The sequence below is a fragment of the Diceros bicornis genome, chromosome 19 (genome assembly GCF_020826845.1).
Source record: "Diceros bicornis minor isolate mBicDic1 chromosome 19, mDicBic1.mat.cur, whole genome shotgun sequence".
In the NCBI taxonomy this organism is placed as follows: domain Eukaryota; kingdom Metazoa; phylum Chordata; class Mammalia; order Perissodactyla; family Rhinocerotidae; genus Diceros; species Diceros bicornis.
In genome coordinates this window covers 19228302-19255120 of record NC_080758.1, presented here as the reverse complement: position 1 = coordinate 19255120, position 26819 = coordinate 19228302, and the positions used below count along the sequence as shown (strand labels likewise).

General features: G+C 53.0%; 1 protein-coding gene across 1 annotated transcript; it reads right to left on the bottom strand.

The window, feature by feature from the left end:
• Nucleotides 1–442: 442 nt before the first annotated feature.
• Nucleotides 443–6215, bottom strand: EMILIN3 (elastin microfibril interfacer 3). The gene is made up of 4 exons (XM_058562687.1): nucleotides 5954–6215; nucleotides 4476–4598; nucleotides 3087–3310; nucleotides 443–2808 (listed from the first exon to the last, which is right to left on the bottom strand). Exons 1-4 carry the CDS (start codon nucleotides 6118–6120, stop codon nucleotides 1022–1024), a joined length of 2301 nt encoding a protein of 766 aa, XP_058418670.1. The 5' UTR covers nucleotides 6121–6215; the 3' UTR covers nucleotides 443–1021.
• Nucleotides 6216–26819: the final 20604 nt, after the last annotated feature.

Genomic DNA, 26819 nt, shown 5'->3' with positions numbered 1-26819 from the left:
AGAGCTGGCCTCAGGGTTTCTGGGAACTGCGTGGGCCAGATGAACACTGTGTTTTCAGGCTGCCCCTTGGTGGCCTCGTACCTGAATTTCTCACCACTTTGTGAACATCCAGGCAGGGCTGGGGTTTTGCAAGGATGTTGGAAACTAGGCCTGGAGCCCTCTCCCTCCAGCTGTGGCCTCCTGCCCAGGATCTGGCCTCATTTAGGCCATGACATACATGACGGCTGATCTCTGGAGAGAGGCCCTAACCTAGGGGGGGAGATTTCCCCCCAAGTGGAAAGAAGAGGACTGTGTGGGGACCAGAGTGCCCTGAAAACATCTTTGGAGAGGGAAGAAAAAGCATAAATTGGGGCAGAGTCTCCAAACAGATGGCCTGGACCCCATCCTTTCCTTTGGGTTCTGAAGCTGCCTAGGCCCTCACCTAGGGGGAGGATCAAAAGGAATAAAGAAAACTGTCGGCTGAGTCCTTGTGTTTCTGTCCGTCCTGAAGGAGGACCTGTGGGGCGGTGGACACCTCCGGTCCTTGGTTCAGAAACAGCATCCGTGAAGCTGCCAGGTGTGAGGAAGTACCAAAGGGCAGCACCTTCCTGCAGAAACTGAGCTGGGGAGAGAAGCCAGGGGGACAAGGGAACCAGAAGTCTCCCCAGGCTGGGAGCTATTACCTGTGGGCAAAGGGAGCTGTGGGCAGTCCACGGTCTGAGAACGGACCTGCGGGTCTTTGCACAGGTGCCGACTCTAGTGTATCTGCAGAAAAGCAATTTGCAGACTGGATTGTGAGGCTCCTTAGGTCCACCCTGGCCTTCAGGTATGATGTACTTGCCTTGACCGCTATCCTGAATATCTAGTTGGTGCCGCACTGAGCGTGGAAGTTGGTGCCTGGGACAGTCACATGGAGCTGGACCAAGACTGTTCCTTCAGTGGCCTCTGAAATGGCATCCATGCTGGCCAAGGGAGGCTAGGAGGCACAGTCTGGGCTCTGGGGTGATGGCAGGATCTAGGGGTTGGGTCCTGTCCAGCCCGCCTAGTCGGCCTGCCCTGGCCGTGCCATCTCGGCTAGCTGGGCCCGGCAGTCCAGCAGGTCATCTCGGAGGCGGGCAATGTCCTGTGCGTGCTGGGCCAGCGTGCGATTCAGCTGGTCCACGTGGTCCCACAGGCCCTCCCCGGGCCTGAGTGACTCTGTGGGCAAGCTGTCCAAGCCTGCAGCCAGCAGGCTCAGCTTCCCGCACACACTCTCCACTTCGGCCACCCTCTGGTTGAAGTGGCCCACTGCGTGCTGGAGTTCCTGGGCTGTGTCCTGGCAGCGGCTCAGCCCACCCGCCACCTGGGCCACACCGGCCTTGAGTTGCTCCAGCTCCCCCCGCAGGCTCAGGACCTGCCTGTGGCCAGCCCGAAGCCGTGAGCCTTGGCTGCTGACCTGCTCCTGGATGGCATGGACCTCGGCCTCCACCTTGCGTTCCCGCTCATCCAGAGATGTGTTGGCAGCCACAAAGGCATCGGAGTACTGGCTGACTGAGTCACTGAGGCCTGTGAGTGACTTGCTCACGGAGTTCAGATTGACCTTGAGCAGGGTGATCTCGCCTTGGAGTGAGCTGCCTGTCGCTTCTGCCAGCTGCCCCTGGACCTCGGCCACGGTGCCATTGAGCTGCTGGAGCAGGGCCGTGTGGCTGGCCACCTGGCGTAGGAGGGCCTCGCTCCGGCTCTGCCAGGCCTTCACCTCCGCCACAAGGTTGTCCAGGATGGCTGAGGTCGTGCTGGGGGTGCACGAGGTCTCCAGCGAAACCAGCCGTTGCTCCAGCACAGCCAGCTCCGTCTGCACCAGGGGCTGTGCTGACCTGCCTGGGGGGGTGCTGTCATGGCTGAGCTCCCTAGCCAGTGTCACCAGGCGCTCCTCCAGGCTCTGCACACGCTCTTCCAGCACGGTTCTGAAGCCACGCACACCCCATCCCCCCTCCTCCATCCCCAGACAACAGCCCCTAGCTCCACTCTCCGACCCATTGAGGGTCTCCAGGCCCTCAAGCAGCCCGTCCACACCCCCCTGGAGCATGGCGGCAGAGAGCCGCGTGAGCTCATCCCTGGTGGGGGGGCTGTGGCCCCTCTGGGTCTCTGTGACTCCCTGCAGGTTCCTCTCCAGGCTGTCCACACGGGCACTGATCAAGGCCAGCTGGCTGCAGCAGCTGCCCCCACCAGCCACGCTCAGGCCCTGCAGCCGGGTCCCCAGCTGTGAGAGCTCCCTGCGCAGAGCCAGCTCCCGGCCATCCAGGCTCTGGTGCAGCCTGCGGCTGGCCGCCTGGCCCTCCTCGCACTGCTGCCGCACCTCCTGCACCCGCAGGTCACATGCATTCTGGACGCCTTGCAGCTTCCGCTCGAGGCCGTCTAGCAGGCTCCCCCAGAGTCGGTGCAGCCTTCGGTCCACATATTCATCCAGCAGTGCCAGGGAGGTGAGCGGAGACGGGGGCGCCTCCCGCAGCCGCTGCAGGTGAGCCTCATGCCCAAGGGCCAGCCCGTGCACCTCGTCCAGCAGCTGCACCTTGGTCCGGAGCGTGTTGCTCACCTCTGTCACCTTGCTCAAGATCTCGTCCAGGGGAGGTGTGAGTGGCCCTCCAGCTCTGTCTCTAGGGTTCGCAAGCCCCTCAGGGATGACCCCAAAGCCCACGGGGGTGGCAGGAGCTCTGGGGCTACCAGTCATCCTGTTGGGGTCTTCACGGCTGGCCACCAGGCCACTGAGGGTACCATATGCTTGTGCCAGGCGCTGGACATCACCCTCCAGGCGTTCCAGCCGCTCACCAAACAGCCCTGGGCCTTTCCTTCCTGGGAAAGAAGAAGCAAGAAGCCCGGGGGCATCACTGACCTGGCTCTCAACTTATCCTGTTGCCAGGCCACCGGAGAGATTTTCTTTTCTAAGCCAACCTTCTGGTGGGGCACAGCTTCCTCAGCTTTGGGAAGGGGCCCTGGGGGCTCACCCTCATGCCCAGCATGAGATGCATCTTCCCCAGCCCTGCCAGAGCTCAGCCAGCCTGCATCAGCCCCCTCCCCACCTCCGCCAACAAACCCCATCACCTTGGTAGGGTCTCCAAAGGCAGACTCACCGTGGGGGCTAGGGGCTGCTCTGCTAGAAGAAGGGGGCCTGGGACCTGGGCCCAACTGTCCGGAGGGAATCTGAGGCTCAGGCTCTGGCTGGGGTGGGGTGGCCCCGTGGTCCGTGAGGTGCTCGGGGCAGCCTTCTCCAGCGAGGCCGGGGCAGCAACGCCAGGCGAGGTCCGTCACTGTCTTGTAGCCAATCTTGTATTTGGGTCTGAGCACCGTGCGGTACCTGGGCCAGGGATGGGGAGACGGCAGAGCCCTGTACCTGTGGGCTGAGGCTCCTGGCAAGTGACCTTGCCCCCTGGCTGGTATTGAGGGCTACTCTCAGACACTTGTATAAGGTCTAGATGGCTCCCCGCCTCCACAACACCGCCAGTGTTTTTCCTTTTTCTGTGCTTAAGGTGATGGGGTGGAAGCAGGCCTTGCAGAGGCTCAGAGATGGGTCAGGGGACAGCGCAGGTAGAAGCCCCAGCCCATCCTGTTTGCCTGGGGAGGCGGCTAGTGGGGATTTAGCCCCGACGCTCCCAAGACCACTGGGACCCCCTCTGGCTCATACTGCATCAGAAATTCCACTCTGGCTTTGGTGGAACCTTGAAGAATTCTGACAAAACCCCAGCCCCTCCCCTATGGGTGGGTGAGGGGGTACTGCACTGGAGCTGGGGCGGGTGGCCCTTCTCGCTGCCTGGGGGCCACTATTGGCTCCCATCAGCTCCCCTTAGTTCTTCCCGCTCCTCCCTAGCCTACTCCAGGAACTCAGCTCTGGTCATGGAGGCTGGCGGAAGGGCACCTCTGAGGTGGAGGCAGGGCAGTGCTCAGCAGGGGCCCCTCCCTCACCTGTTCAGCCATGTACCTGTTCACCCACTGACACGTTGGAGCAAAGAGGTTAGTTTTCAGACACACACTTGAACCTCTCCAAGTACAGACCTGTGCATCACAGGTGTGGGCAATACCACAAGTCCTCACACAGCCCCACCTGTCTGGCCTAAGACCGACAACCTGGCTTCCATCCCCTCAACCTTGGCCTGCCTTCTCCCTGGTCACAGCAGCCCTCCCTGGGTCTGCCCAGGGCCCCCTTTGGCATCAACCATTGCCAGTGTGGCCCTCTGCTCTCCCCTGTCTCCTCCACTGCCTGACCCCGTTTGCCTCTGCTGCTTCTTCCTTGCCTGTGCTGCCTCTCCTTGGGAACCCTCCTCTGGTCCCCCTGTGGGCTCCAACCTGAGCCTGCCCTTGATTCCCCCCTGGCCCCCTCCATCCAGCCTGTGTGGGGGCTGGGGTAGTTCTCTGGAGTCCAAGGAGTTCCAGCCCTTGTGGATGGAGTTGGCTGCTCCTAGCTGAAGGCAGGCCTGGGGCTTGTGCCCAGGGATCCCGAGGGGGTGGGATAGGGGTGCACTCACGTGACTGTACCGGGGCACTTGGGCCCCCATCCACACGGCCGGTACTCAGCCTTTATGTAGCTCTCTGCTCCCTCCTGTAGGACACAGGTCACATTTCTGTGCACCACGTAGGCGCAGAGGGCTCTGCAGGGGAGAATAGCATCCTTGAAATACCTGGTGTGGGCCAGGCCCGCTCTTGTTCCCCCTCCCCCATCTGTGGGCATCAGCAGGAGACCAGACCCCCATCTATCTTTTACCCCTTCTCCTTGGACCTGGGAACCAGGACACCTGGCCTGGGCTCCAGCCCCACTGCTACTCTCTCCAATCCCAGCCTCCCCAGTGGGTTGGTCACTGGGCTACGCACAGCCTGGTGTGCCTGCCCTTCTTGTGGTCTGAAGTCTGCTCTCCCTACCTGGAGAAGAAGCCCACCCTGGACTCCCCCTGAAGGGCCTTGCCACATTCCCCACCTCTCCCAACTCCTTCACTGCCTCTCAACTCCTTTTCTTGGCATTGAGGCTTCTGAGATCCCAACTTAGTGCCTTTGAGTCCACGCTTCTCATCCTTCTTTTCCTGACTGACCAGGGGAAATGCATCCACCCTGTAGTTTTCTGGCCTCTGCCTCTGCTTCTGGTTCCTTATTCTCAGATCACTTCTTGTACTGCCTCCTCCAGGAAGCCTGCTCTGATGTGCCCAAGCCCACGGAGTGTCAGCTATGGGCTGGACACTTTCTTCCTACAGTACTTCTCAAATTCAGTTAGAGTTCAAATTTCTACAGCACCCCAGGCAGAGCCCCTAACTCACCTGACGGAGGCCTGTTCGCAAGACACTGGCTACTAAACAGCAGAAGCTGAGGCAGGGGAGGGCCAGCAGCTCCACTCACAGGCCACAGGGACCGGGGAGGCGGCTGCCTGGCCTAAGCTGACCACCTGTGGACTGCTGTTGGGCCCTGGAGCCACAACACGGACCCCGGACCTAGAAGCCCCCACCAGCTCTGCGGGCCCAGCCACGCTGGGGCTCCCAAGAGGTTCCTGGGACCAGGCTGACCACGGGAGGGGGCAGGCCTCGGGCGCATGGCTCCATCGCCTACCTGGCGGGTCAGGGGAGAGATGGAAGGCCCCGCACGGGAGAGGTGGGTAGCCCCGCGTGCTCCACGCTCGGACCGCCTTCCCTCCTCTCCCTCCACCTGGTCCGCTGCGCCCGGAGTTTGCACACAGCGCAGCTGGAAAATGTTACTTCTCTGGAAAGGTTTCCGCGGGCACTGCCAGGATCCCAGTCGCCGCGCCAGGCCCCCTCGGCTTATTTTTCTTCGCCAGTCCCGCAGCCTCCCGGAGCGTGGGGCGCCCGCCCAGACGGGGGCTCGGCCCCGGCACCGCCCCCTCCGCGCCGCGGCCTCGGTGCCCGGAGCCTCGGCGCCCCCGCGCGCCATCCGGGCAGGTGGGAGCGGCGCCGCCCGGGCCCCATCCCTCCCGCTTCCCGCCCGCGGCACGGCCCGCGCTTACTTGTGCGGCCCCGGGCGCAGCCGCGGGCGCCATCCCGTCGTGTAGAGGCTGTAGCGGGCGGCACCGGGCGGCGCGGGCCGCGCGAGGAGCGGGGTGCCCTTGGCCTGCGCCCCCGAGAGCAGCGCCGCGACGGCGCACAGCCAGACCGGCAGGCGGCGGCGGCCCATCGCGGCCCCGGGTCTCCACCTGGCCCCGCGCGGGAGCCCCCGCCGGGTGTCCGCCCGCCGCGCCCCTCGCCGCTCGCCCGCCCGCGTCCCGCCGCCGGTTGCGGCCCCCAGAGCACACTGGCCCGGCCGCCCGGTGCTTCGCAGCGGCTGCGTCCCGCGGAGTGGCCGGCGCTGCTCGCGGCTGGGGCCGCGGAGGGGAGGCGGGAGGCGGGCTCTGCGCGGATTAGCATAAAGTTGGGGCCGCGTCGCTCTCCTCCGCCGGCCCCCTCTCCGCCGCCAGCCCCCCGCCCCAGCTCCGAGCCGACGCCCGAGGGGCCGCCTGCAAGCAAGAGGTTAAGAAGGGAGCAGCCCCGAGGTGGCAGGGGCGCAGGCCGTCGCGCCCTGGGAGGCTCCCAAAACACACGCATCCACCGTCGCCCGCATGCACCGGGCGAGAAGCAGGGCCAGACCCCCGGGGCCGCCCGGGGCGCGGGGCTCTCCAGGAGCCGCCCACTCGCAGGACATGCTGGTCTTAAAAGCCGGTGGGCGCCCGGGCACCGCGGTCCAGGTCTCTGGAGCTGAGATGACCGTGTTTTGGGGCGCGCCAGCAACACCTCCCCAGCCACCTCCTTGGAAGAGGCCCAGACGGTCCCTGTTGGCTAGCTCTGCCTCCTCGCACTGTCATTGTCCGGAGGTGCCCAGGACATCTGACTCTGCTGACCCCTCCCCGGGCATCTTAACCCCTCCCAGATCACTAGCCCTCTGCAACGCAGTGGCCAGGCTGTCACTCTGGTTCCCTGGGTGGGGTCAGTGTTATCTTTGTCTCTCTTAGATATGGGCTGCACCGAGCCCCAAACACCCGTCACCTCTCCAGCCCAACCAAGGACCTCTTTGTGCAACTCTCAGCCAGCGGGACCACAGTACTGGCTCATTATTAACGTCCGGTCAAAGAAAACCTTTAGGTCTTTCTCACAAGGAGCTGCTGTGAAGCCAGGCTTCCTCCATATTTCCCTTGTGAAATTGACTCTTGGAACCTGAGAGTTGGCCTTTACAGTCATCTTTATTCAACATCTTCTTGCTGACTTTCTAACCTGCAAAGAGCCTTTTGAATCCTGAATCTGTCGTCCAGCAGAGTGGCACTTCTTCCTGGCTTTGTCTCATCCACAGGTGACAACAGTCTTCTTCTGTGTTTTTACCCAAGTAGGGGCACAGAACTCTGAGGCACACCTGGAGGGACCTCCCTCCAACCTGACTTTGAGGTGTGACTCTACACCCTTTGGGTAAAGCGATGATACCAAGGGTGCTGGAATGGGGCAGCTCTGAAACCCACCTCTGTGCCTCTGCCCTCTCCCAGCCACAGGGGCTTGTGGGTCCCGTGAGGCAGACACTTGACCTAAGCAAGCTGCTGGTCTTTCTCGTGGGCTTTGGAATTAACACAGAGGCTGAGGGGACCCGGCTTCCAGGCGGGGGCTGTATTTGTTTCCTGGGGTGTTGTAACGAATTGTACCACAAACGTGGTGGCTTAAAACAACAGAAATCTGTTCTCCCACAAACCTGGAGACTAGAAATCTGATATCAAGGTGTCAGCAGAGCCATATTCCTTTATTCCTTCCAGAGACTCCAGGGAAGAATCCTTCCTTGCCTCTTCCAACTTCTGGTGGCTCCTGCCAATCCTTGGCACTCTGTGACTCGTAGCTGCATCATTTCAATGTCTGATTGTCTTCACGTGGCCTTCTCCCTTGTGTCTACGTGGCCTTTTTCACATGGCCGTTTTCTCTGTGCGTATCTCTGTGTCCTTTCCTCTTCTAATAAGGACTCCAGTCACTGAATTTAGGGCCCAGGCTAACCCACTACTGGTGGTTTAGTGGTTAAGATTCGGCACTCCCACCAGCACGGCCTGGGTTCATTCCCCGGTCAGGGAACTATACCACCTGTCTGTCCGCTGTCACACTGTGGTGGCTGCATGTTGCTGTGATGCTGAAAGCTACGCCACTGGTATTTCAAACACAAGCAGGATCACCCATGGTGGACAGGTTTCAGCGGAGCTTCCAGACTAGACAGACTAGGAAGAAGGACCTAGCCACCCATTTCCGAAAAAAACTGGCCATGAAAACCCTATGAATGGCAGCAGAGCATTGTCTGATATAGGGCTGGAAGGGGAGAAGATGGTGCAAAGAAACTGGGCAGGGTTCCACTCTGCTGTACACAGGGTACACTAGGAATCGGAACCAACTCGACAGCACTAACACTAATTCAGTTTGACTTCGTCTGAAGTAATTTTATCTGCAAAGACCCTATTTCCAAATAAGGTCACTTTCTAAGGTTCTAGGTGGACATGAATTTAGGGGGGACACTATTCAACCCACTACAGGGTCCCTGAGGTGGGGGGTGAGAGGACAGACCATGGCATGCTGTAGCCATAGCTCTGCAGGAGTTGTAGGGAAGTTGGGGAAGAGAATTTGCCAGAGGAAAGTGGGGCAGAGTGGAGGGGCTATGGTACTCAGGGGGAAGTGTGGTGAGTAGCCATTTGGTGACTGGCTTCCCCTATCTGCTTCTAATAACCCACTTCACTTAAGCTAGCTCCAATGGGTTTCTGACCCCAGCAAGCAAATGGTGCCCATCTAAGACAGCCTTTCATCCTCCGCCACAAGTCCACCAAATGTGCTATTATAATCTCCAGCCTTTAACAGAGACGTCATGAGCCATTTTGCTGGGGGCAAGATACATAGTATCCATAACACTCTTGATCTTGTAACCACGGAATTTCTGCTTCTCGGATAGTGAGAGACATCTGAGTGGGAGATGAGCAGAGCCCCACTCCTCACCCTAGACTGCGTTCTGACTGCCTGGCAGCACTGCCCAGCTGGCTTGGGGAGAAAAATCCCCTCTCCGCCCCCACTAGAAGCTGTGATCCTTTTCCAAGGGGTCCCACCTCTTCCTCACTCCCTTCCCCAGCCCAGATGTGGGGCCCACAACTCACACGGAGGAGGCTGGACCCTGTCTGAACTTGGAGAAGTTCACATAACAGGGGGCTGAAAGGACAGTTGGACCCCGCTTCCCCCTTTCCCAGGTGGCTGACATCAAACACTACACTCCCTCTTTAACTGGAAGAGTTTTGGGAGCCAGCACTGGGCCCAGTTCTGGTGGGGGTGGAGGACGTCCGTGGGGGAGATGCTCAGGGTCTTGGCTGGATCCAGCCAGAGGCTGGGGTCTCCTCCATAGATGGTGAGGCCACTTTGCATCTGCCAGACAAGAAACCTAGGGAGGCCAGAGGGAGGGGAGGGAGGCCGACAGTCATGTCCTCCCGCACTCAGACTGGAGTGTCTACACCTGGATGGAGGCGGGCTGAGGGGCCACTCACAGGGTCACGCTTTCTGTTCACAGGGACACGCATGGCCGTATCCAGACACTCTTGGTCTGCCTCCCATACCACTTCCATACACAGCGGTGGCACAGTGGGGGGACATGAGTGGGAACCTCTGCCAGACACTGGAGTTTCCCTCCTTCCTCCAGGGGCTTCCTGAGGCAGAAGGAAAGAACTGGCTCTTAGGGAAAGAGAAGACAAGAGAATAGATCGCAGGAAGCTGCAGAGACGCAGGCTTGCTTGGTGGTGAGTTAACACGTGGCTCTGGTGCTTGGCATCCTACTGGCCCGGGATATCCCTTCCCTGCCTCCATGCACTTCTCAGAATCCAAGGAGGTTCCTCTCCCTTCTCCAGGCTCACCCAGAAGGTTCTCTCCTTTTTTTATCAAGACCCACCACATAAGATCATTGAGAGCCTCACAAAGTTTTATGAAATGCATAAAAGAGACAGAAATAGAAAGCACTGAAACTGCCAGCTTTCTGGCACAAGCTCTTCCCCCACAGAGAAGGCACCTGCCACTCAGAGGTGGCACCGGCCCTAGGATACAGGCTCCTGACCCCACCGGCCCTTTGTCTCTGCCCTCCAGCCCCAGCCGATCTCCTTTCTTCTGAGCATGCACGGCTTGGCCTCCCTGCACATGGGGCCACCTTTGGAAGTTCTGTGTAGCAAGGCTCTGTGTCCGGGCGCTCTCTCGCCTCAACATCAACATCAGCATGCTCAAAGCCCAGTTGGCATTTTGATTACATCCACAGCATCAAAAAGGGTTACTGTCAATTCCACATTGCATCTCTGGGGCAGGGGTTTGGAGCAACCCCTTCCAACTGGGCTGAAGTGTGGCTTCTCTAGGACCCTGGGGTGGGCAGATGTGCAGCCCCAAGGTGAGGGCCTGGGAGGAGTCCAGAAATCATGGAAACTGGACTCTGTGAAGCCCAGATGGACGTCCATGGAGAGCGAGTTGCTTAGAAGCAACTTAAAAATTGTGCAGTGCTGATGGGCCCTCAACGCAGACACATGCAAACCAGATGCAATCATTATGCAAATCATATGCAAAATACATGTGTGGTCCTCCCAACTATTGCAAATGCCAGATGTGGCCGTTGGGGACCCTGAGTTTAGCTGAGCTCTGTTGTGGGGCAGAGAGATGACCCTGGACTTGCCAGTCTCCTATGGTGGGCAGGAAGGGCTTAGCTTTGAGGCGGTTCACACAGTGGGGAACGGAACCAGATAGGGAGTCGATCACACCTGGGTTTGAATCCCAGCTCCTCCACTCCTGAGTTGCGTGACCTTCATGGAGTCACTTCACCCCTCTGAGCCTGTCTTCCCATCTGTAAAATGGTTACTAGGAGGACTAAATGAGAACTTTGGCTAAAGCTCCCATCCACTCAGTTGGGCACATATGAGACGCTCGGTGAGCCCTTCCCTGGGGGACGGATGTCTGGGCTTCTTTCTGCTCACTGAAGTGGCGACTGCGCCCCTCAGGCTATGGGCAGGACCTTCTCCAAGGGCAGCAGCCCAGCTGTGGGCCAAGAATCCTCATACTCCTCCCTCATTCAGAACAGTCAGAGGTCCCACTCGACAGGGGGTGTGAGGGACGCTGTTGGTACCCCGCCAGACCCCCTTTACCAGGCCAGTGCACCCACCATCCCCCCACTGTAGGCATGATGACGCTAATGCTCACAGCTGCCCCTTCTGTGAATTGCCCTCAGCTGATGACAGCCACCTCCCCCGGGATGTTACAAACCCTCCTACCCCACAGCCAATGACTGGCTGATACAGTGATACAAAAGGCTGGCCTCCTCGCCTCAAGGGGACAGCTCAGCAGTGTGGTTTATGTTCCAGGCCCCCCTGGATCAGGCCACGTCTAGACTCTATCTGAGGCCCCATTCTTGCTCTGCCCCTTCCTTCGCCTGCTTCCCTCCCTCCCTCCCTGATGTTTCTCCTGAGAGCCCTCCCTTAATAAATCACATGTTCCTGAATCCCTGTCTCTGGCTCTGCTTCTGGGGAACCTGACCCAAGACAAGGAGACAGACCTGCAAGCAGAGAGGGACAATGCATGTGATACTCATTATGGTCAAGGACCATAGGGAGCCACAGGGGCACAGAGGAAGAAGTGCCTGGGGTTGGGAGAAAGGGTCAGAGATGTTTCCCGAAACAGGCTGCACTGGAGTTCATCTTTGGGGAGGAAACATCCCAGGAGGTGGGCGCAGCATGTGCAAGGCATGGAGGCAGGGGACAGCCCGGTGTGTTTGGGGAATCCTGCAGAGCTCGGGGGGTGAGAGTGGGGCAGGCCCCAAGAGAGGCCAGACAAGAGGGGCCTTGAATAACCCAATGAAGAGTCTGGACTTGATAGCAGGGGAACGATGCATACATCTTGAAAAATGTCCCCTGGCTGCCACTGCACGGAACAGGCACTGGAGGTGGGGTGCCAGGGAGGTGGCCGCTGCAATGGTCACCCACCAGATTGACAGGGATAGGGGAAAGTGGTAAGGGGGACGTGGGGCTGGATCCCAGAGGCTTTCGGGACAGAGAACTGACAGGCCTTGGTGGCTGATTTGGGGGCTATGGGTGTGAGAAGGATTCTTGGAAGGTGCCAGGCAGAGAGGAGACAAAACATCAGGACTGGAGCAGAGGTGACCATGTGTGGTCAAGTGTAAGGGGAGAGAAAGGGTTTAATGAGCTGTACAGGGCAGGGGTCTGCATTCCCTGTGCCAGCCACAGGGCAGCCACAGCCAGGCTGAGCCTTGAGCCAGGAAACCTCCACGAAGGTGGGCACTGACAAGAGTGGGTGGCATAGCTGGCCTGATTCTAGTGGCTGGGAGCTGCTCCCTGCAGGAGGGCTGGGGTGCTGGGCCCTGGGAAGGGCTCATGCACGCCTGCCCTCCTCTAACTCTTCTATTCATGGGCACCAGAGTAAAAACCACACAGGATTATCGCTGGTGACAGAGGCGGCAGGCATGCCATGGGCGGGCACAGAGAGGCCAAGCCAGGCTGGGGAGGGGACTACCCTGCAACAGGGTGGGGTGGCGGAGTGGGGGAAGGTCGTTGCCATGGAAAACTCATGCTTGGATAGGCAGAACCTGACCTCCACCCAAACACTGCCCTTATCTCTGACCTGATCTGCCTTAATTCCCTAATTCTCCGGGACATTTGCTGGGCGCCTGCTCACTCCTGGAAACACAGGAAGGTGGGCCCCAATCTCTGTGCTCAAGGCCCCCAAGACGAGGTGGCTGAGAGTTGGGAGAAGTCCCAGGAGGGGTCAGGAAAGGGCCCCGGGGAGGAGAGACAGGCAAGAGAATCCGGTGGGGGGGGGCGGTGCTCCAATGAGAGTGACGTGGCTTAGGAGGGGGTGTTGCCGGAGTGGGATGGCCGCATGCAGGCTGACGTGGGAGGTGGTGCACCGAGATGCTTGGTCTCCAGCCCCCGTGAATCTGTTCACCTGCCACTTCCTACATGCCACTGTCGTCGTCTTTCTGCAACGAGCTCCCCTCCTGACTGACAGTCCTTGAGGTGGGGGCCACCTCCTGCCTGTGTTTGCTGAATGGATGAACCATGGGTTTAGATGGGTCACTCTGCAGCCATGAGGAGGGTGCACTGGGGAGGCTGGGGCGGGGATCTAGGCAAGAGGTGCTCGAGATGAGAGAGAACAGGCATTTGGAGGGAAGGCCGCCAGGCTTCCATGAGCTGCCTGGAGAGACAGGTCAGGGCCAAGGTCAGAGACATGGGCCCGCACGCTGGCGGGGTCTCTGTCTCCTCCTGTCTCACACACAGTGCTAGATGATATATTTGGCATTTATTCAAAGGGCTCCCTGCCAGGGCCCGACCACTCTGACCCCCACAGCAGCCCAGCTGGCTCTTTTTGCCGGGGTCCCACTCGCCCGCTCTTGTCACCTACCATGTGACCAATGGAGCCTTTCCCAGGTTGAGTCTCTGCAGCCAGGGACTCCCACATTCCTGGCTACACTGGCGTTGGCCGGCAGCCCCCGTTCCTTTGGGAAAGGGCAGGCAGGAGGCTCCCACGGTGGGACTTTATCCCTCCCTTCCCTCCCCTGCCCGGGGGCTGTGCTGGGATTAGGGTACCCTCCTCCCCCGCTGTCTCATCCCTGCCATACTGGCCAACGCCCACTGAATGCATCTGCAAGTGCAGCTCCTCCTTCCCTCACACCTTCTCCTCCCATGTCTCTGAGTGGTGAAGGGCCCCATCATCCCCTCGGCCACCCCCGTGGCATCCCTGGGTGGGTGATGGACGGGGGCCAAGGGAAGAGGCAACAGTGCTGGTTAGGAGGCTGTGCTGGTGCCCAAGGGTACACGCTGGAACTGCTGCCATGTAGGTGAGGAGGGAAGGGAGTGGAGAGTGTCCAGAAGATTAGGAGGAGAACTGGACAGCCTTGGTGACTTTTGAGAGGCTCCAAGATGACTCCAGGTTTCCAGCTTAGGGGTCCTTTTCGCTGCGACAAGGAAAGATGGGAAGGCACAAGTGTGGCAGGAAGCCCCGCTGAACTGGAGGTGCCTGCAGATACCCTGGAGGAGATGGATGTCCACAATGTGCACATAGTTGGGGTGTCCAATTTGTCACTGCCCCTTCCCAGCTTGAGGGGCTGGGGTGTACTCAGTGTGGCCCTCTAGTATAAGGTCAGGAGGCCCACCCTACACACACCATCCCACTGGTGTCTAGGGTTCCAGTCCCAACCATAGGGAAGTGGCAAACTAGCGGTCCTGGTGACCGCACTCCTCCCAGAAAGGGGGCAGAGGCACCTGGTCAAAGGGCCAGGTTCTATCTGGTCAGCTGGCTGAGCCCCCTGCTGCCCCTGAGGCCATCCTTCCCTCGTTTCAGTGGCCTGGCACCTCCCAGGCCATCGCTCTGCCACTGACCACCTGTTCAGCTTTGGGTCCTTGGTATGGCCCCATCCTTTTCCCTCTCTCCCCGGCCTCTCCAGGTTTCCTGCCCAGGCACCCTCCTTCTCTCCTCCTCAAACCTCATTCTTCTCCTTTTCCCATAATCAGGAAGGGCCTTGATTACCCATTATATCTGGAGCCCATATTATCAGCAACAGAAAAAGTGGCTTCCTCCACCTTGAGGGCTTTGACTTGAGACATTCAAGAGCCAGGCAGGTGGCATTCCCAGGAGGAGGAGGGAGATGTCTACATTCAACCCTGGAGAGGGTCACCCTCCCCAGAATGGGCTGATAACTCCTAATGCAGGGGGAACTAAAGACCAAAAAAAAAAAAAAAAAAAGTTTTCATAACGAAAACAAGTTGAAGGTTCACAACCTGCTTCATCCGGTTTGTCTGAAACTGGAGAGAAGTTAACTCATTGGCAAAAGTCGAGACCATGGGAACAAAGAGATCTCCCAAGGAATTTGTGTGGTGTTAAAAGAAAGCTGGGGATGTTTAAGGTGAAAACCAAGGAAGAAGAGTCAGTGGAGGAGATCAGAAAGATGTGGTCAGAGGAGGAGAAGATGGGGGGAGAGAGGGAGAGAGAGATGTGCCAGCCAGGTCAAAAGAGAAGTTTCCAGGAGGAGACTCACAGAAGCCATAGGTGAGGACTTGGGTTTCCCGACCCAGAGGGAAGGCAGTGGCCCCTTAGCCTGCAGCAAGTTGGGCTGAAACAGGGTGAAGGGTGGCGAAGGGGCGAGGAGTGGAGCCAGTGACTGTGGTGGGGGGAGAAGACAAGGCAGATGAATGAACGAGGTCCAGAGAGGGCTGGGGGTTCTGAGACGGAGGAGCAGAGCATTTCTAGGCAGAGGAGAAGGAGCCAGGGAGAGGGAGAGGTTGCAAACCCAGAGAGAGGGAAGCAAGGCCCCCAAAGGGATGGACCCAGCCCGAGAGAGGAGGGATGGGAGGAGAGGGAGGGTCAGGAAGGCCTGAGAAGCAGGTCCGGTGGGGGGCGGAGGGGGTGGCAGGAAGCAGAAAGGGCTTCCCCCTGATGGCCTGGACTCCTAGCGCTAAATGACAGGTGAGGTTGAGATTTGGGGTGGGGATAGAGGGATATCTAGATGGGGCTAAGGAGAAGTGAAGGTTTGAGGAAAGGCTACATGGAAAGGGCCCTGGAGAGACTAGCTCACAGGGTGTGCAGTGGCTGCAAGACCCCAGTGACTTCCCCCTGACCACAGCCCTCAGCAGCTTGTGGGTTGGGGGGGGGGGTGCGGCAAAAATTTGGCTTATAGAGCTTTGTCCAGGGCTATAAGTGTGAGTCTGGGGAGGGAGGGGAGGACCTGGAGGAGTAAGGATTGGGTACCCCCAACCAAGATTCCCGGAGGAAACAAATTTTGATTCGGCAGAAACACGACAGTGCCTTCAAAAATTACCTGCGCCCAGGTACGTAAATTAGAAAGCATGGCTCTATTGTTTGTTTTGTGGCAATGTAAAAAACATCACACGTTTTCAATGAGAAAGAAAAGAAACAAGGAAGGAAAATATGAATGTTTGGGAACAACTCGACTGATGCTGGCATTTCCGTGTGCCCCTTCTACCTGGCTGGTGTCACTGGCCTGCCCACCTGTCTGGCTTGTTTACTGCTGTACTTGCTGACATTTCCTGCATTTCAGTTTTTGACATCTTGACCAGAGTTGGCAGTGGTTTCTTTCTTAGTAATTGTGATTATTTAAGTACAGTCTGTTGTCATTTTCAACCAAGAATCTAGAGGTTACCCAGGGAGTTAAGTGATGGTATGGAGTTTTCCAGAATCATTAACACCTGGGACCAAAATAGGGCGAATGATACCATTCCAAGCCAGGTGTCACTGAGTAAAGATAAATGCTGGTTGATACAGCCCATCAAAAACCACAAAAAGTTCTATGCAAACTATAGGAGTTTTAATTAGAAAGATTTAGCATTTTGCGACTTTGCCAGTTGTCTGCCGTAAAAAAGTCAACTGTGGAGAAGCTAAAATGTTTCCCAGGAAAAGAGCATGCCTGTAAGTCTTTTTATGAAGTCATATTTTTGGAGTTGTTGGAGATCTGAAAAAGAACTAAAGGAGGAGAAATCTTTTGATCAATGAAGAGGAGTGATGATTTCTACAAAAGCATGTAAATTCTAAATAAATTGCTGGGAAGAATTAAAACTGAAATGTTGCAGGGTTTTGTGACAATTAATGTTTTCCCCAACTTTAAAAAGAAATGAGTCATGAACCCTAGCGTTGGGTCCATGGAGATCCCTCGTGTATTCTCTCTTTTGTAGTGTGTTTAGAAGTTTCCATAATGAAAGATTTTTTTAAATTAAAAAAAAAGAGAGAAAAGGATGGAACAACTGACAATAGATTCTGGTCATTTCTCTTTTCCCTTCTCATTTTGGAAGCTTTACTATCTGTTGTCTTCCACTAGTGCTGACTTCCCTTTTCTGGGAAGGTCAATTACATGTCAGCAAGGTATCAATCAGTTTCTCCCACCCAGGGGCTTTCTTCCCTTCTCCCTTCTCTCCCATCCAATACAGATAGTTAACATGCTTTTGCTGGCTCCTTGTTTCCTCCTCAACTCCTACGATTTGCCAAGATCATTTAGGACTTAGTTGTAGGCTAGCAATAGGTCTTATTACATCTCTCTTCTGTTTAAAAAACAAACAAACGTATTTAGTGCTTATATACCAATACCATCTCATCTATCATTATCCATTTGGAGCTAACTACACATGAATTGGTAGGTTCACGGCTCACCATGGCTTCCTCTTTTCTTCCTTTCCCTTGTCTCCAATCTGGTTCATTCGTTGCCTGATTAGATTCCCTTCTCTGGTGTTTTCCCCGTACTCGTGCATTTTTTCTGTCCCGGGTAGGTGAACGGCACCGTGGGTAGCATAGGATGCTTTTCTCTTTTCTAGCTTTGCAAATGAGATGTGTGGTTTCAGGCAGATTCTCTTTTCTTCCTATGTAACTTGTTCTCCCATTTGGGAAACTTGTAAGAGCTTTCCCTTTAATCATAGAATTCAGGAATCTTCCCAGGCTATGCCTAGATGTCTGTTTTTTTCCATTATTCCTGCCTGGAACTCAACGAGCCCTTTCAAACTCAACTCTTTCTTCAAACCATGGAAAATTTTCTTTCTGTTTTAAAGTTATTGCTTCTCTCCCATTTGTTGTTTTTCTCCTTCTAGGCTTTTGATTATTTACATATTACATCTCCTGGGTCTCTCTCCTCCAAGGCTCTTATTTCCTCTGCACGATTTCTGTCTTCTATTTTCGCTTTGGACTTTGCATTCTCTTCTCCGCTTGGTTTCCTAGTTCTCCAACCTCTCCTCCAATTCATTTTAAATTTAAAATTATGTTTCCTAGTTCAGGAAAGTATTTTCCTTTGCATCTGATTTTTTACAGTGCTCTTTTTATTTTCTTTTTCCTGTTGTCGTGCAGGTTGTGGTTTGTCTCCTGTGGTTCTGAGTGACTTGCAGCCACTTTCTCCTAGTTGCTGGGTTCCTTCCAGTGTCTATTGTCTTCTCTTTGTCTTTTTTTTTCCCAGAACTTCATTTTAAATTTTATCAAGTTCCAAATTTTTCCAGCTTTACTGAGACATAATTGACAGATAAAAATTGTATATATTTAAGGTGCAAAGTGATGTTTTGATATTTGTATACATTGCGAAATGATCATCACAATCAAGCTATTTAACACATCCATCACCTCACATAGTTACTTTTTTTTTGGTGAGAACATGTTAGATCAACTCTCAGCTAATTTCAAGTATATAATACAATTAGCGAATTTCAAGTATATAATACAATATTATTAACTATAGTCATATTGTTGTACATTAGATCTCCAGAGCTTATTTATTCTGCATAACCAAAACTTTGTACCCTTTGACCAACATCTTCCCCAACCCCCAACCCCTGCCCCCAGCCCCTGGCAACCGCCATTCCTCTCTCTGCTTTTATGAGTTAGACTATTTTATTTTATTTTTTAAAATTTTTATTTATTTATTTATTTCCCCCAAAGCTCCAGTAGATAGTTGTATGTCATAGTTGCACAGCCTTCTAGTTGCTGTATGTGGGACGCGGCCTCAGCATGGCCGGAGAAGCAGTGCCTCAGTCCGCGCCCGGGATCCGAACCCGGGCCGCCAGCAGAGGAGCACGCGCACTTAACCGCTAAGCCACGGGGCCAGCCCATGAGTTAGACTATTTTAGATTCCACATATAAGTGAGTTCAGCAGTATTCACTTCTCTGTATCTGGTTTATTTCACTTAGCATAATGCCCTCCAGGTTCAGCCATGTTGTTGCAAATGGCAGGACCTCCTTTTTAAAGGCCGAATAATATTCCATCGTATGTACAGACCACATTTTCTTTATCCATTCATCTGAAATCATTCCAAGTATCTTTTGAGACCACAATGAAATGGAACTAGAAATCAACAACAGTAAGAAAATGGGAAAATTCTCAAATGCATGGAAACTAAGCACACTCTTGAACAACCATTGGGCCAAATAAGAAATCAAAAGGGAATTTAAAAAATATCTTGAGACAAATGAAAATGAAAACTCAACATACCAAAACTTATGAGATGCAGCAAAAATGGTGTTAAGAGGGACGTTTATCCCTTTGCCTTGTAACTCTAATCACCCCCAAGGCTCAGGTCCAGCTGACAGGAGGGCATGCTCAGGGTCCCCATCTCCCAGGGACAGGGAGGGATTCTGCAGGTCCTCCCGGGACTACCCAAGGCTGTTGGCCTCTGTTCTCTGGTGGATCCCTGCGCCAAGCTTGCTCCTGGAATAAAGCAGATCTGATTCTCATCCAAGGATCTCTCTGCGGCTGGTCCCTACTGTGTGGCCTGGAGGGAGCCAGCCCTCTCAGTCCAGATGGCCCTGCCCAACTGGCCAGTCCTGGCTGCTGGCTGACCTGGAGCTCTGCTGCAGTAGCACGTTTGGAGTTGGGAAGCAGAGCAGCCCTCATCCGGGAGGTTTAATTAAAGAGAGGTTCTTGAGTTTCATGGATATTGAAGAGATGACTGGGATCAATTATCTCATGCAGGGTTATAAAAATATATCACCAAAAGTAGAAAAATAGCAGCAAAGTGGAGTTGACTTGAATAAAAGGCACTGCTAGGTCTATGACAATGCATCTAGAATGCATAGAACACTGAGCGGTATTGAAGGAAGCTTGAGTTCTGCACATGCACAGCTTTTGGTTCTGGTGATAATGAAGTCTTGTGAGGAAAGGAAAGGACCTCAGATGCTCTCAGTTATGTTCTTGGCACAACAGGATGTTCCCACTAAAAGATTTTTCCAAGCCTTTGGAAGCCGGGTGCAGATGAAGTGTGCAGGAGGCAAGGTGGTTTCTTTAAAACACCCGCAGCTGTGAGGAACACTGTTCAGACCCCGGGAAGCTGTAGTGAATGATTCTTCTCCCGCAGGCGGTCAGTGGGTCCAAGTGATAGCCCTGTTTCCAAATTTGAATTTATCTTTTGTTTTAAATTTCTTTACCACATGGTAAGTGTCACAGGAATTTTTTCTAAAGAGCTTCAAAGTGAAACTATAGACATTTCCTTTGTCGTTAAAAGCCAAAAAAGATCATCATCTGAGAGAAATTATGAACATTTCAAAGCCACTTGGGACAGAGTGGATAAATTATGCCAAAAAATAATTCCCAAGGACTTCAAAGTTGAAAAATATTTCTTTCAGAAGAAAAGAACTTCTAAAATAAAATAAAATCCATAATTCAGACTATGCATTTCTCTGCTTTATCAGGAGAAAGGTATTAATACCTCTTATAAACGATGGGTTCCTAGATGATCAGACTTAAATTTACACTTTCTTAGAAATGATTGTGAGAAAGGGAAACAAGTTTCTGAACTGCTCCATTCAGATGGAACGAAATGATAAACAGAAATGGTCCAACATGTGCAGGACTTGTGCAGACGGGAAGCACTTCTGATCCCACAATTCAGAGCGTGTTTTATGCAACTCCGAAAGCACCACTTCAGCTGGGATGGCATCAGCTTAATTGCTCCTGGCGGCTTGTTGATTTGACACGGTCTTCACCACCCTGCTCCTTGGTCTCAGCTATCATAGCCGGCAGTGCAGAAAGCTCATTTTCTGCTCTTTGTGGCTTAGAAATCCACTTTTGCTGCCCTATCATAAGAGAGGTTCTGGCTCTGATGGCTGCAGAGTGGGACAAATCACAATAGTGAACACTTCCTGATTCCCTATGCTTTCTAGCTGCTGGGAACACCCTGAACTCATTAGTTCATTCAGTCTTCAAGCAACCCTTAGGGAAGGGATTATTAGCCTCATTTCCCGGGTGAGGAAAATGAGGCTCAGAGAGGTTAAGTGACTTGCCCAAGTCACACAGCAAGTAAGACAAACCCAGAGCCCCTGACACCAAAGCCAGTGTCATCACTGTTATTCGTAACCAAACAGATGAAGAGCTGAAGTCCCTGTGACATCACGGCTTTGTCTGCATTCGCTGAGATAAAATGATGCATCCTACTTTCATCTCATCTCTAAGAACGTTTCACTTTAGGAGGTATAACGTGTTTTCTCTACATTTCAGGATGATTAGACATTTGAGTATAGTTCTGAAGCTCCCTGCTAAGTAGGGCTGGCTGTGGAACCTCTTCTCTGTTGCTGGAATGACATAAAGGATGTACATTAGAGTGAAATGTCATGAAACGATTCCTCTGTCATTAAAAATAAATTGCCCTGGCTAAAGAAACTGTTGAATATTTCTATAATGGAATACTACTCAGCAATGAAAAGGAACACAGTAATGATTCATGTAGCAACATAGATGAATCCCAAAAGCCTTATGCTAGGTAAAATAAGCCAAACACAAAAGAATACATAGCGTTTGGCTTTATTTATATGAAATTCTAGAAAAGGCAAACCTAGTGTATTAGTTTGCCAGGGCTGCCACAGATTGGGTGGTTTCAACAAAAGTTTATTTTCTCACAGTTCTGGAGGCTAGAAGATCAAGGTGTGGGCAGGGTTGGTTTCTTATGAGACTCTCTCTCCTTGGCTTATAAATGGTCGTCTTCTCCCTATGTCCTCACATGGTCTTTCCTCCATGTATATGCATATCTGTGTCCTAATCTCTTCTTATAAGTTTCATCCAGTTTACTGGATTAGGGCCCACCCATACAACGTCATTTTACCTTAATCATCTCTTTAAAGGTCTTATCTTTAAATACAGTCACATTCTGAGATCCTGGGGTTAGGATTTCAAAATACGAATCTTGGGAGAACGCAATTCAGCCCATAACACCTAATCTATAGTGTAAATAACCAGAAGAGTGGTTGCCTCTGGGAGGAGCAGAGGGTGGAGATTGACTGGGAAGGGCCATGGCAAACATTCTGGGGTTGATGGTAAATTGTATACAGTAATAGAGGTTTGGGTTACACAGGTATCTGCATTTGTCAAACTTACTGGAAGAGTACACTTAAAGACTTGTGCATTTTATTGTATGTCAGTTTCATCTCAAAGAAAACCAGAAACAAATATTGCACTCTAGTTAATGACATGCAAGCACAGTGTTTAGGGGTGAAGTGCAGTGATGTCTGCAAATTGCTTGTGAATTGATTGCCGGGTGAATAGATGGGTAGACAGAGCAGCAGGTTAACAACTGCAGAATCTAGGTGGTGGGCCTAAGAGGATGTTCGCTGTACAATTCTTTCAATTTTTCTGCATGCTTGAAATCTTTCATCATAAAAGTTAGGGGGAAATTTTTTAAAAATAAGATTTCCATTTGAAAATGTTGGCCAGGGGCTTGCCCGGTGGCATAGTGGTTAAGTGTGTGCGCTCTGCTGCAGCAGCGGCCCCGGGTTTGCAGGTTCCGATCCTGGGGAGCACACCAACGCACCGCTTGTCAAGCCATGCTGTGGTGGCGTCCTATATAAAGTAGAGGAAGATGGGCACGGATGTTAGCCCAGGGCCAGTCTTCCTTACCAAAAAGAGGAGGATTGGCAACAGATGTTAGCTCAGGGCTAATCTTCCTCACCAAAAAAAAAAAAAAAAAGAAAAGAAAATGTTGGCCAGACAATTCTCATAAAGCCTCTTGATTGCTAGATCAAGGGCCACTCAGAGAGAGAACCACCATGACCCCATGCCAAGTCATTTGTGGGGCAGTGCCCCTCTAAGGCTTAAGCCCCAGTATGCCTGTGTCAAGGGAGGAAGCGTAGGAAGACAACTCGGGGAGAAGCCTGAGGATGCTAGGGAGTTCCAGGGACTAGCTAAGGTGTTCAGGCTCGGTGTTGGAGGAAACTGAGGTACAGAGTTGTTTAAGCATTGCTGTCTACAATCCAGGCAGTCCATGATCTGTGTTCGTAAGCTATGGTGGAGTAATCAGGCTCAGTGGGAGTACTGGGGGTGGGTGTGTGAATGATATAGAGTTGACAGCACACAGTAGGTACACAAGTGTTTGCTGAATAAATATTTGAATGAAATTGGGAAGGGGCCTTCCAAGGACGTAGCCCTCAGGAGACAGTGAATTCACCTGTCCGGTGGGGGGAGTCTGTCCCTGCCTCTGCCTCGGCCCACCTCTGGGCCGGCCTGAGATCCCTTGAGAAATGGGCCTGGGAGAGGCTGCCGGGCCTCTGGGTTCCTGGACAGCCAGGGTGAGGGCGCCTTGCCACATTCTTAGGAGAGAGCACATCCAAAACAATTTCTTTTTCTAAAAACTCAACGCTAACGGGTTCCAGATGGCCGTTTGTTATATAATGGGGTTTGTTTTAATAGCGTCAACTTCCAGATGTGCAGCCTGGAATCAAGAAGCCCATTGGCCCCCTGAGGACCCCATGAGCCAAGCTGAGAGCTGCCCGGGGGAGAGAGGCAGACGTGCGTGCAGAACCAGGCATGGGAGAGGAGCCGGCGGTGCCCTCCTACTGCCCACCGGGCCACTCACCTGACCAGCAGCTGTCCCCGGACTGGAGGACAGGGAGGGCATTTCAGCCTCCTGTTGGTCAGCCCTGACTTTGAACGGGGCTCCCAGGGGACAGTCACAGAAAGGCAGCCTGAGGGGCATGTGCTTGGGAATCTAAGTTGTACTAGTGCCACTGGGTGACTTTGGTTAGGTCTCTTGGCCTTGCTGAGCCTCACTGTCCTCGGATGTAAAGTGGATTCACACCAGGCCACCTCTCAGGGTTACTGTGAAGGGTGAATCAAGGTGAGGGGCATGGAGGAGGTATCAGGAAGCCTTGGGTCTCTCCTCTTGGTCAGAGTGGAAGAACTGGGCCCTTGTAACCCAGCACCCCCCCACTTTCCCCACCAAGCCAGCAAGCCCTTGGGCAGTACAGGCAACATTTTCCCTGGAACGCTGGAAAAGCATCCGTGATGGAGCGCTCACCACCTCCCCCAGCGGCTTGTTCCATGGCCCTGCAGCGCCAACAGATAGAACATTCTTCCGTTTGCCAAGCCAACGGCGGCCTCCGGGTGACCCCAGATGGCCTGAGTTTCCCTCTCTGAAGCCTTGCTGAGCACGCCCCCTCCCTCTTCTACCTGATGGCCCTCATGTGTGGGAAGACAGCAACCAAGTCTCCCAACCCTTTTCCTCTCAGGTGGCTGCGCTGGATTAAGGTTAAGGTGCTCTGAGGAGGGCTGTTCAACATCCCAAACGAGAAACATCACAGAACCTAAATGCAGTCACCAGAGACAGGCCCTGATCCACAACAGCAAAACTCACCACCGTAAAGAAGATAATCATCCCCAAATTAATCTACAAAAATAATGTGATTCCAATCAAATTGAGAGGTGTGCAATATAGAGTTGACATGGAAAATAAGTGCAGAATAGTTCAAATTGAGAGGTGTGCAATATAGAGTTGACATGGAAAATAAGTGTAGAATAGTCACTGTTACGGACTGAAGGTCTACCCTGCTAACTCATATGTTGAAATCCTAACCCCTAATGTGATGGTATTAGGAGGTGGGGCCTTTGGGAGGTAACGAGAACAGAGGTCAGAGCCCTCATGAATGGGATTAGTGCACTCACGGGAGAGACCCCAGACAGCCCCCTCACCCCTTTTCTCCCATGTGGTGACACAGTGAGAAGCTGTCAGTCTGCCACCCAGAAGAAGGTCCTCACCAGAACCCGACCAGGCTACCACCCTGTTCGCGGACCTCCAGCCTCCAGAACCGTGAGAAATAAATTTCTGTTGTTTGAGCCACCCAGTCTATGGTACTTGGTTATAGCAGCCGCAACAGATTAAGACAGTCTATGTCTCTGCATCTGAAGAACAATAAGGGAGGACTTACCCTGCCAGCTGTTAACACATATGGAAGAACTCTAACACTTTATTATTATTTTTTTTAAAGAATATATTTCTTTTTTGTTTTTAAACAGTTTTTATTCTATTTTATTTTTATTTTTGTGAGGAAGATCAGCCCTGAGCTAACATCCATGCCAATACCTCCTCTTTTTGCTGAGGAAGACCGGCTCTGAGCTCACATATATTGCCAATCCTCCCCCTTTTTTTTTCCCTCCCCAAAGCCCCAGTAGATAGTTGTATGTCATAGCTGCACATCCTTCTAGTTGCTGTATGTGGGACGCGGCCTCAGCATGGCCGGAGAAGCGGTGCGTCGGTGTGAGCCCGGGATCCCAACCCGGGCCGCCAGTAGCGGAGCACATGCACTTAACCGCTAAGTCATGGGGCCAGCCCCTGAACTCTAACACTTTAAACACTATCAGCACCAGTGCTAAGGGTACCAGCACCAGAACAGCAGAGAGAGAAACAGTACAGAAAATTGCAAGTCCAGAAATAGACCCACCTATAGATGAGAATGTGAGGTGTGGTAAAGAAATGCATTTCAAACTAAAGCAAATAGGAAGGTTAGCCGGTTACCTTGGGGGAGAGGGGCTTGCTGTGGGGGGTGATGAGGGAGAGAGAAGTGTTTATTTTTCATTTTGTATCTTATAGGATTGTTTGACCTTTCCAACCTTATATATGTATTACTATTTTTTTAATGTCAACATATTTTTATGTCAATATATGTTATCTAGAGATTTTGATTCCTTTTGGGTTTTCTCCTTTGTACATCTCTGTATTTAACAGAAACCTAATAAGTGTTATAACAGTAATAATAAAAGGATATATAACAAACTGCTGATGGTTGTTATCTTGGAGAGGTGGGCCCAGGGGAGAGCTTTCACCTTCTAAGCTATATATTTCCATGATATTTGGACTTCTCCTTCTCCTCCATCTTCTTCTTCCTCTTTTTTTTTTTTAGATTGCAAGTGTGACTTTAAAAATTGAGAAGAGGAGGAATGAATTTTGAAAAAAAATAAACAAACCAGTGCAGAAATGATGGATTACTCACTAAATGGGACTGGACAACTGGCTAACAATTTGGAAAAAAATAAAGTTAGATTCCTACCTTACACCAAAATAAACCTCAGATGGCTTAAAGATTTAAATGTTAGAAGTTAAACCATGAAAGAATCCTAATACGTACACAATTTTGGGATAGGCAACAATTTTCCAAGAAGACGTCAAATGAACACATTCATGGATTTGACAACAAAAATATGTAAGGCTTCTTTCCATCAAAACAAAATAAAGGTCAAATTTCTAAAAAAAAAAAAAAGACGACAGGATAGACATGTAACAAAGAATCAAGAATTTTAATATATAAAGAACTCTTACAAAAATTCCTGTCCATAATTGTTTTTCTAAGCCAAGAATAGAGGGGAATTTGACCACAGTGAAACCCGAGTTTCCTAGGGCAGGCCACAGGTGGGAGGGTGGCACGGAGCCAGAGGGTTCAGGATGGGAGCGGATAGCTCAGTGGGGCAGCTCCAGGGCCAGGGTTGGGTGCCCTCCATGTGGCAGGGGTTCCCCAGTCTCCCTGGCATCCACAGGCCTAACTGCTGCCATTTGCTTCTCCAGCCCAGCCTGACACACACCCCGCCCCAGCACATCTAACATTTCACCATTCCTTCACACACATCAGGCACTTCCCATTTCCATGACTTTTGCAAATGCTGGTCCCTCTGCCTGGCTCACACTTTCTCATCTCCACCAGAAAAAAATCCAGGCAGCTCCTTCCAGGCTCAGCTCAAATGTCCCGTTCTGCAAAACCATCTTTGGTCCGCCCAGCCGCCCAAGGAACTGCCTTCAGGCTCCTGCAGTGCCTGCTTGCCCATCATACTCTCCACCCAATGGCACCTTTCTGCCTGCCTGTCCTGGTCCCCCTGCTAGATTACGGGCCTCTGGAGACAGGGGTCTCTGCGGGCTCTCCCTCCCCCTCTCCAGGTCTGGCCTGGGGCAGGTGTTCAACCACTGCTACATGAACAAATGAATGGTACGGTGGGTAAGAGAGCAGAGCCCTCGAACTGACACTCCCCACGCTCGGCTAGTCGAACTTCAGGGTCAATCACATCATTTCCTAAAACAGTACAATTTTATTCACAATAAGGACACAAGTTATTTAGCTACTATGTAATTATGAGAA